This window comes from Pinus tabuliformis, chromosome 9, assembly GCF_031772625.1.
Source record: "Pinus tabuliformis cultivar Carrire ecotype Pingquan chromosome 9, CPIR1, whole genome shotgun sequence".
NCBI classification, from domain to species: domain Eukaryota; kingdom Viridiplantae; phylum Streptophyta; class Pinopsida; order Pinales; family Pinaceae; genus Pinus; species Pinus tabuliformis.
The window spans coordinates 1992129363-1992140791 of NC_142307.1; the positions used below are offsets into that span (position 1 = coordinate 1992129363).

The window sequence follows — 11429 nt, forward strand, 5'->3', positions numbered from 1 at the left end:
CTTTGCTGGTGAGTACCCCAATTATTTTTGAAACACAAACTTGAAGGGGATAGCATATGCTTGCAATATAAGTTTGTCCTTCAGAAAAATCCAACCTAGTGAAGTTTTAACGAGCCCTAGGGAGGAGAAGCTCAGGTCTTATCATGGTGACGAGTCCAATGTCGTCAGGGTTTAAAAAGTCCGACAGCAGTAAAACTCAGAGTCTTTTTCATATTTAGAGAGTTTGAAAAAGACATGGAAAAGAAAACTCCAGATGGTCACTTTTCGTATGTTTGTCTCTCTCGAACCTGAAAAGGTAGAAAACAATATTTGAGAGAACCGCTTGACCATTTCAGTCAAGGAGTACTTTTCGTAAATAGTGTCTCCAATCTGAAAAGTAAAAAACTTATTGGATACACAACATTTGGCAACCATTAACGAGCTCAAAACGACAGGGGCTCAGTAATCTTTTCATGTTTCGAGTCAGAAAAGAACTTAAAAGTGGACCCCCCATTTTATTTCCTTTACGAGTCAAAAGGGAAAAATACTCGGCAATCTTGTCAGCTTTTACGAGTCAGAAAAGAGCTTAAAGGTGACTCATACTAGAGGAACAAGTGGTATAAAAGGTAGCAACTAGTTTCGAAAATGGTGGAACTGCTCAAAACATGTAATGGTCAAGAGGATGGCTAATAAAACCACTCATCGCTGCAATCCCTCAGGAAAGGAAAAAGAACCAAGTGAAAGCATATGATTGGCCAAAGAGATGGCGATGATGGAATGAAACAACCAAGGCTCATCTAGCAAAAATCAGTTGATTAAAACGACAATCACAAGACGTAAATCAAGTGCGGGTTCATTTTTACACAAGCTTGAACCATGTAGAACTCTGCTTGGATTTGGTTTCATGTTTTACACAAGCTTGAAATGAAAAACTATGCTTGAATAAGTTTTGCATGCCCTCAGCATAATGATTCAAATCGACGTACATGTCTCCATCAAGCTTCATGTCATTCAACTAGGTGGATGGAATGAAGGTTCACTTTCGAGATCTTGGAAAGTCGCGACTGGGATTTTACAATATCTCAATCAAAGACTCGATTGGGAAAAGGGAGTTGTTTCATTTTTTAATGAGGTCGACACAGTAAAATAACTATCCTCAAGACCCTTGTTTCATTTTTTAAGGAGCTTGACACAAGACAGAAACTATGCTCATCACCCTTTGTTTCAATTTTTTAACAAGGTTGACACAAGAACAAACTATCCTTGGGACTCCTCGTTTCATTTGTTAACGAGGTCGACACAAGAAAAGAAATATCCTTGGGACATAGGCAAGTTCCCTCTATGCACAGAGGCAACCCCTTTAGCCCTAGAGTGGGTCTATTCACAGCAAGACAATATCAAAGTTTATTTCCTTATAAAGATGGTGTAATGAAGACTTACCTTCAGATTGACGTTTGATGAAGTCCTCGTCGCATCGCTTCACCTCTCGTTCTTTTGATCATTTGTACCTGAAACTAACACGCAGAGAAACACCACAAACGCAAATAGAAACAACCATACATTCTACTTGAAGAGTCAAGGAACCTCAAGCTATCGACATTAAACATGCAATATAGGAAACATGCTGTTGATTTGTATTAATATAAAACAAAGTGCAACTTACAACCGCGCCTTGACGTCGTAAGTTTCCTTGAAGGGTTCCGTTGGTATGTCTCCGTAAGCATTCGCTTGTGAACCGTCTCCCGGGGGAACAAATGACTCTCTCTTTGGATCAAAAGGTTGATACCAAAAGGTTCTTAGGCCAACTCTACTCACACATCTTCTCAAACCAAACACATGTGAGGCTATCTCCACACTCTAATCACACTCTCTACCTCTACTCCTCTCTTGGATTTCTGAAACTATCAAGTTAAAACTAACTCTCTTTCATCTTCTTTCCAGCTATTCTTCAGTGACCAGATCTCATTCGTGCAGGAGATATATATAGGAGTGAGAGGTTCCAAAAATGATGGGAGGAGAAGCTTATCTGTTAGGAAGTTAGCCCAAAAGGTGGAACAAATACCCAAAAAGAGAGAAGCGAACACATTTGACCCAACAACCAACCCAGGAACCACTTCTAAAGAAGTTTCATGTCAAAGCTTCGACGAGTTGTTGAACAAACTTGCCAAAAGTGGATCGGCACGAGTCGAACACAGAGACAGTGTACCGACTTCGCAGGGGTCAGTGTAATCTTTGACCATCGTCGCGGGCAAGATAACTAATATCCCGTGATGACCCATAAACTTAGGCAACATGAGCTTTTCTTCAGGGACAATGAACTAACATTTTCTTCATGAGATCATAAGGAAGGAATTGACTCATGTTTGGCACCATCACACAGATACTGGTAACAGGGACCATTATTTGTACAAGAGTAGGGAATGCAAGGTCGGTGACAAATTACTATATAACAAATGCCCCCTAAAGCATGACATCTGAGAGAGTGGGAGGGGTGAAATGCTTTACGAATCCATAACCGAAATAGAACATCTTCATGGAGAACTTGCAAATGCAAGTACAACTGATTTTGGTGATACAAGAATACATATATGTAGAAGGTATGGACACAACCATCCAGATAATCACAAAGTTCTGAGGCATGGATGTAGCCATCCAATCAAAAATACCACAAAAGGACTTAGGTGGTCATAGCCATCCGAAACAAATCAGAAAAAGACTTAGGTATGGTCGCAGCCATCCAATCAAAAAGAGTCATATACAAATCAATCCACACAACTTGGACTTATGTAATCTGAGCCGAGGGTCTTGAATCCCCAATCCGATCATAGTACAATTTCTAATATGTGAATAGATGTGCTTAAGTCGAGCATACTAGAAAATCACTTGGTTACTGGTCAATGATGTAAACCGTTAACAAGTGCGAGGGAGACCACCAGTAATGTCAATGGTTCCCAAGGTACTACTAGTACAATCCACAAAGTGTGAAAAATGAGCTGAAGTCAAACACTCATGGAATCACTCGCTAGTACAATCCACAAAGTGTGAAAAATGAACTGAAATCAAACACTCATGGAATCACCCGCTAGTACAATCCACAAAGTGTGAAAAATGAGCTGAAGTCAAACACTCATGGAATCACCTGATCGAAGACCAATGATGTAAGCCCATCGTCGAATGCGAAGAACTTTCCATTGAGGCATGCAAGCTCCAAGGTACCAGAAAGGAAACTCTAGGTCAACTTCCTGGATAATGAGTTGAAGTTGACAGGAAGAGACCGTTCCAATTCGGTTTAAACAGAGAAGTTTTAGGTTATATGGCAACTCTGGGGACAAAATTGTACAAATAGGAGTCCAAGATAAGTTTTGTGAATATTGATGACGTACAATAAATTGTGTAGACAGGGCCAGAGGACGGCCAAATTTCGGTTCTGTTCAGCCCAAATTGTGGGCATTGCTGAGACAATACTTGAATTGATAGCTTCTACATTATTCTGGGCATTGCTGAGACAGAAAACTTGCTACATTATAAAGATTTTTTTGTCAAGGAAAGACTAGTGAAATATAGGAGCTTACCTGCAACATCTGCACATCTCTTGGCCTCCGAATCATACTTCCTGGAACATGCATGGTTCCAGAAGGAGCTGGACCACTAACAGGCAACCCAAGACCATTAGAAGAAAGCATGTTACTAATTCCTGAAGAAACCATCCCAGGAATTCCTACTGATCCTAATCCTGGAAATCCTGGCCTTGGCAATGTCATTCCTCTACCAAGTCCACATATCATTCCAGTGCCATTTCTTGCGGTTGGCACTGCACAATCATTTGAATTGGATAAGACAATAATTGGAAAACCAGCAGAAACAGTGACCGCAAATGGCTGCAGGCTTCTTCCTGCCACCAGTCGATTATAATGTTGCAACCATTGTTGTTGCTCATCAATGGAGACAGAGAGGGACCTTCCTGAAGCAAATCTCTGCACATCCCTGCCACAAAACAAAGCAAAAATAAGTGTGCATCCAGAATGTATGAAAGCAATTAAATCTAGCCATATTAGGCACATAATGATACATTACCTTGCAGTGGCTCCAACGTTCAGACCTACCGATGAAGCTACCAAACCAGAACCCAACTGCACACTATCAAAATCCTTAGCGCACGCACAGCTTTAACAGAGCGTATCAATGTGCACAGAAATGGCTTATTCATGGTGGCTCCGTTGTTCGACAAATTCATGGTGGCTTGTTGTTCTGCCCTGCGAGCGTAATGATTCGAATGCCCGCCCCTTCCTCAACTTGCCCGGCTTCCTGATTCTGATTGTTACATCAACGCGTGTAATACATGCAGGTGGGTCCATAGTAGCTGGGTGCACGTGGGTCCTCCGAATGGTCGCCATGGGTGCCAAGTGATATTTATTTTTCCCTTGGGCATGGTTTAAGCCCTGCATGCTACGTTATGGAGGAGGCGAGGCATGTGGCGCTCATGGGAGGGCCCACATGGTCCATGGACGTCTTTTCATTTTTATTTTTTTAAAGCACTTTACAGACCACCACTGGTCTGAATTAGTGGAATATTTGTAGGTGGGTGCGAAATATATCCTCCCTTCGTGCCAACCTCTAAAGACACGCCCAGCTTCATGCTCAATCCTAAGCTGCTAAAATATATGTTGGTTTTAGTCCTTCCCTTGAAATCATTTGCAGGGATTTCCAATTGAAATAGCAAAGTGCAATGCCAGTAACTGAGTAATGCATTCCCGTCATTTTCCATATCACTTAATGAGTCCTAATACAAAGTAATAACTTCAACTTCATATCAGTACCTGATCACTTTCCAGCAGTGCCTCCCAATCATTTCTTTCCACAAGTTGTTTTGTATAGGAATAGAAAAGTGCAATGCGATAATTCAAATCTCCAAGCCAAATAACTCGACTGCAAATTTTATCCACAATATCAGAATGGACTCAAGCAATAAGCAAAGTAGAACATAAATCCTTCAGAAACAGTTTAAAATATTAAAGTTCAACTCAATGATGTGGGAACAAAAAGATGATCCTTGTAAAGTATTCAATTCAAACTTACTCGTGCTCCAAAATAGTTTCAGGTGAATCCTCTCCAGCAGATCTACAAACCCGTGGAAAGCGAGTCTTTTTTATGATTTCCATGACATCAGAATTCCTCCGGAGCTCATCGCCATATTTCTGGCCAGAAGTCAAATGGCTACAAATAAAGCAAAAGCTTGTCTGATGGAGAATCATGCTAACTGATATTGAGCCCTGCAAAAGTATGATTGAATCAATATGTTTAATTGGAGAAATTGCTCTAAACCCTTGTTAACTCAAAGACGTCATGTGCATTCAGCAATGACTAGGGTAAAAATCAAACATTCTTAGGGGTGCAAAACAGAAAACGTCATTGTCCATGTTTGGAACAGAAAATGCAACATCATAAAACATGAGAATCACTTTTTGACAGAAATGTGCCTCACCTTGTTGGCAAGGTAACCCATCAGGCCCCTTCCGACACAGGACACTTTGAGATTGCGTATATAATGCTTCAAATCGCTTCTCACCCAAACGGAGAGGAATATACCAACCATTTGCTTGCTGGCAGCTAAACAGTAATTCATCTGGCCATAACTAGATCTATCACCCACTGCAGGGCTATCTGGCAGCGGAGAGAAAAACATAGTAGAAGCTGAAGGCGAATCTGCTCCGCATGCAACATATTCATCATCTGAGTGCAAAGATTTGATAGTATTATCAGAATCTATCCTTACTATAGATCTGCCCATCAACATTTGATCAGAAACACTGAAATTCCTCTGCAATTTTGGCTGCCTATTGGCAGAATCGTCATCCATTTTGGAACCACAGCCTAGGACCTGAAATGATCTCCTATGGTAGAAAGGGTCGTTCTTCTGTGACCTTGAACCCTCAAAATCAGAATCCAAACTTATAATTGTGTCTACCATGTCCGTGGACTTTGCACAACCTGGTGATAAAGAGCTTCTACAATTGGTGATGCCGTCACGCTGTGACTTATTGAGTGTTTTCCGAATAAGGCTAAGCCATTTGGCAGCAAGACCTTTATTCTCTGCCCCCAGCACATTCCCTGCATTTAAAGGAACAATTTCTTGAAACCTGTAAAAAAGGCTTCTTCGTTGAGCAGTCTGTTGAGGTTGAACTGACCTCTGTTGTAGCTGTGATGATGAAGCTAACAACGTGGAGCCAGATGATGTTTGTTGTTCAGATGTTAGCAACTGCTGCTGCTGGAGAGAGGATGGAGAAGATATTAGAACTTGATGGTTTGTTCCTGACACAGAAGGTATTTGTTGCTGAGGAACCACTTGAGAAGTTTGCTGCTTTGACAATGATTGCTGTGAAAATCCTTGACTGTGCAACTGACCTTGTTTTGCTGCCGATTGTGGCGTTTGCTTTCCCAACTGAAGGAAACCTGAACCAGACAATGTCCTTGGTCCAGAAACAGGATGCATTCCCTGTTGTGCTTGCAGTTGTATCGGGAGAGCATTTCCAGGCACTGACAGGGCCAAACGGAGAAAATGCGAAGTTCGCAAAATTATATGTCAAATGCTTTTAGCAGCGGCAGGCTGCCATTTGTTTGCGAAAAGCTGATCGTGGGTTTTGAGAAACTCGGCGGAACCGAGGCGAAGAGAAATAAGAGGCCCGTGTTTCATAAACAGACCTGTCAGCGCTCTTGGGGAAGTGTAATACATGCAGATGAGGTCACAGCTGGCAAACTGTGTGATCCACCCTCGCCACAATTAAAAAACATAATTGAAAACCTCGTTTGGGGTGGGTCCGAGCAGGTATGCTCCATCTGGGTTCTATCAACAGTCACTCCCGGCAATAACAAGTTTTTCGTGGCAGGGACTTGCTGCCTCCGCATTAGATACTCTTTTTATGCATGATAAGCTAAAGTTTTTATATACATGTCATCTCTCCAATTTTAAGGTATGAAATTTTTAAACAAAATTTTTCAATTTTGCATTGAGTTTGGTTTCCAGACCAACAAGCCAAAGATAATTAGGAAAATAAAGTTTTGGAATTAAAAAATATATATATTAATTTCCATTTAACAATGTAGATAATATAAAATAATTTTTTTTTTCGGTCTGGAGTATGTAAAACTGCTTCTGCTTGGCTAAGAGCCTGTCTTCTTTGGACGTAAGGAAACAGGTTAACGGCCCATGACCCAGAGGCATCTGGCAGGAGTGAGAGCCTGCCCCCATGTGGGGACCACCTGCAGGGTTATGTAAAAGGTGGCGTGGTTTTCCTTGATAACAGTGATGAGTCAGCCAACAATCGCGGATAGCAGCCAGAGATGGTTGTCCTCATTGTTGGTTTGACTAACTGAGTTTGATAAGTTTTTCTACAACGGTATATATATATATATATATATATATATATATATATATATATATATATATATATATATATATATATATATATATATATATATATATATATATAAAATAAAACTAAGACATGACCACATCTCTTCAAAATTTGGAGATTAGAAAACCAAAAAAAACACTTGAATGGTTATTGCATTTCTTTTCCAGAAAACACAAAACTTTCATTCAAAGTGAAAAAGTTTTATAATATCATAGGTATATATCAACTTATACTACTTGATGTATGTAATCATATAGGTCAGTGCTTTTAATTACAAAGGAGATCCAACACCAAAGTCTATTCCCTTGCAAAAGAAGAGAAATGAAAATAGAAACAAGACAAAGTTTTACAATATCATAGGTCTATATCAGCGTATGCTATTTGATCTATGTGATCATATTTGTTAGCACTTTTAATTACAAATGAGATCCAAAACCAAAGTCCCTTCCCCTGCAAGAGTAGAGGAATAAAAATAAGAACAGAGCAATCCTATAGAGTGCAGTGTTAGAGATAATGGAGAATATCCTAGAATAGTGAATTGGTTCACGGTACCTCAGGATATGAATTAGTTTCTATTTCTTAGGGTATGGTTCTCACTTCCCTAAAACTATGTGTACTATTTAATGCGTGATGTACATGGACAATGTAGAGCGTTCTATAGAGTCAGACTCTCTTGGTTCAGAGTCCGTCGTAGAGCTGACCAGTGGGTGTTTTTTGTTAATTCAAACATCGCTTTTTAACATGGTATCAGAGCGTCAGGGTCGAGAAACCTATTCGTTGAGTGAAGTATTTGCCCAGTGCGCCTGAGGCGAAATCGTTGCATGGTTTGGGGGAAAAATCACGCTGATCCCATTGTGAGACTTCTTGCATTTTATTTTTGGATGACCGTCACGAATTCGTGTTGGATAATCGTGCCAACCGTCGCGAATCCGTGTTGGCTAATCGCGTTGACCGTGCAAACAAAAAAAAGGGGGTTGCGTCTTGGTGGTGGCTGCCGAGAGAAGGCTGCATGGAGGCCGAGGTCTGCCGAGAGAAGGTTGCGACGACCCTATACGTGGTTCCTCACAGGACTGCCGTGGAGAGCGTGCAATGTGGTGGAGACTTGCCCAAAGGCCGCATGGAGAGGGTGTGCAGACTGCAAGGGATCAACCAGTGCTAGAGGCTGTTGAAAATACCAGAAATCGGACTCGCGAAGATCAACGATTTCTGTCTTTGACATAGATCTGGGGTAGATCTAACATATATATTTTTTACCTGTCAAATTTTTTTAATCGCCAAGATGAATAATCAAATGATTGAAGCATACTTGAATGAGCATAACAAGCTCGATGGCTCCAATTATGTGAATTGGAAATTCAAGATGCAGAATTTGCTAGAAGTGCTGAGTGCTTGGACAATTGCAAATGGGGATGATCAGAAGCCAACAACTGGATCAGCATCGATCCTAGACTGGGAGAAGCGAGAAGGTAAAGCAAGGATGCTGCTGAAGATGTTAGTGAAAGACTACATCATACCACATATCAGAGAATGTAAATCAGCAAGCGAAATTTGGGGAATTTTGAAGGATTTGTATGAGATCAGGAATACAAATCGTCTTTTGTTCCTGAAGAGCAAGATCTTATCCCTGAAGATGGAGGAAAATGAAACAGTTGCTTCCTTCATAGCAAGGATCAAAGATCTGAAGAACAAATTGGCAGACATTGGTGATACAGTTGCAGATACAGATCTAGTAACAATTACCATGAATGGTGTGACCGATGACTACCAAATGTTTATCACTGGGATAAATGTGAGAGAGAAAATCCCAAAGTTTGAAGAACTGACAGGAATATTAATGCAAGAAGAAGAAAGAAGATTGACTCTGAAGCCCCAGAGTGCAGATCTTGCATTGATGGCGAAAAATAACTTCTTCAAAGGAAAAGGAAATCCACAACAGCAAAACGGAGGAAACTCATAGAAAAGACCAAATCAGACTCAAGGTATGCATCCGAATAGAAACAACTTTGAAATTAAATGTTTTTATTGCGGAAAACTTGGTCATATCGCTAGGGAGTGCAGGAAGAAGAAATATCATGAACAACAATAGAAGCAGAAACGACATGCAGGTCATCTCGCAAATGATAATCATGAGCAGAACTTCAGATTATTCATGGCATACTTTGATGAGAATGTTGATGCAGACATCTGGTATGTAGATTCGGGAGCATCCACACATATGACGAGAAACAGACAATGGTTCGAAGATTTTAAAGAAATCAACGACGGAGCACAAATCTACCTAGGTGATGATAGAAGTCATCAGATCAAAGGGTGTGGAAAAATTTCTGTCATTTTACCTAATGGTACTGTAAGACAAATTCATAATGTCATGTATGTGCCCGATGTAACAAAGAACTTGATTTTTGTATCCATGATTACAGATCAAGATCTTAAAGTTGAATTTTTTAAATCTAATTGTTATATTAAAGATCTATTAGATGGAATGAAGACTATTGCTACAGGAATTCAAACAGGAGGTCTATACAAATTGGATGTAAGACCAACACCAGTTTGAGCTTTGACAACAGCGAGTTTGACTACAGAAGAGTTGTGGCATCAGATATTTGGTCATATCAACTACAATGATTTGTTGTTACTTCAGAAAAAGGAAATGGTAAGAGATCTTCCTATGTTAAAACAAGTGCATAATGATTGTGATGCTTGTACATTAGGAAAGATGCATAGAGAGGAATTCCCTGTTCGAGTAGAAAAGAAACAGAGAGACATACTTGAATTAGTGCACTCAGATCTTTGTGGACCCATGCAAACAAAGTCATTAGGAGGTGCACTGTATTTTTTACTGTTTGTTGATGAATGCACAAAGTTTTCTTGGGTGTATTTTCTAAGTGAGAAAAGTCACACATTTGAATAACTTAAGCAGTTCAGAAACATGATTGAAAAACAAACAGGGAAGCATATAAAAATTCTCCGCTCCGATCAAGGGGGAGAATACAGGAAGGATGAACTTATCAAGTATTGTAAATACCATGGGATATTACAACAATTCACAGTACCCCATACTCCTCAACAGAATGGAGTAACGGAAAGAAAGAACAGAACATTGGTGGAATGTGCTAGGAGCATGTTGAAAGGTAAGGATCTTTCGAATGGTTTTTGGGCTGAAGCATTGAATACTGCAGTTTATTTGAAAAATAGGAGTCCTACAAAGATTCTTGAGTGTAAAACTCCTTATGAAGCATTAAATGGATTTACGCCTGCAGTAAAACATTCAAGAGTGTTTGGGTCTAAAGCATTTGCCCATAATCCAAAGGAAGACAGAAGAAAACTAGATTCAAAAGCCATCAGATGTACCTTTATAGGGTATTGTTCAAAATACAAAGCTTATAGATTATTTAATCCCTCTACTCACAAGATTTTCATTAGTAGAGATGTCATATTCCATAAGCGAGATCATGAAGAATCTGACAAGCGCAGTGAGGAATGGGATATTCCGTTCTTGGTGGAAGAAGGAAGTGATGAATCAGGTGACGGAAATGAGCAGCAGCAGATGCAGCAACAGCAGATGCAGCAGCAACAACAACAATAGGAAGGAAAAGAAGATGATGTAGCTATCAAGCCAAGTCCAAAAAATGATGATCATACAAGGTTTGAAGCTACCCCACCACTCAGGAGATCAGGTAGGAAAGCTTAGTTGCCAGCAAGATATAGGGAAAATGCTTTCATAACTAGTATGATGAATGTAGTTGAACCTTCTAGTTATAAGGAAGCAAATGAATGTAGTGAATGGAAAACAGCTATGGAACAGGAATATGAATCTATAATGAGGAATAACACTTGGGAGCTGGTTGAACTTCCTAAAGGGAAACAAACCATAGGTTGCAAATGGTTGTATAAACCAAAGTTTAATGCAGATGGAACCATAGATAAACTAAAAGCTAGATTGGTAGCAAAGGGGTATTCACAAAAAGAACACATTAACTATGAAGAAACCTTTGCCTCTGTAGCTAAACTAAATACCATCAGAATGTTGATTGCTTT

The 11429-nt window shown here is 40.0% G+C and overlaps 1 protein-coding gene across 1 annotated transcript; it reads right to left on the reverse strand.

Moving 5' to 3' along the window:
* Nucleotides 1–4457: 4457 nt before the first annotated feature.
* LOC149157014 (type IV inositol polyphosphate 5-phosphatase 7-like) lies at nucleotides 4458–6469 on the reverse strand. Its single transcript, XM_089444940.1, has 4 exons — nucleotides 5462–6469; nucleotides 5056–5249; nucleotides 4797–4905; nucleotides 4458–4628 (listed from the first exon to the last, which is right to left on the reverse strand). Exons 1-4 carry the CDS (start codon nucleotides 6467–6469, stop codon nucleotides 4458–4460), a joined length of 1482 nt encoding a protein of 493 aa, XP_089301066.1.
* Nucleotides 6470–11429: the final 4960 nt, after the last annotated feature.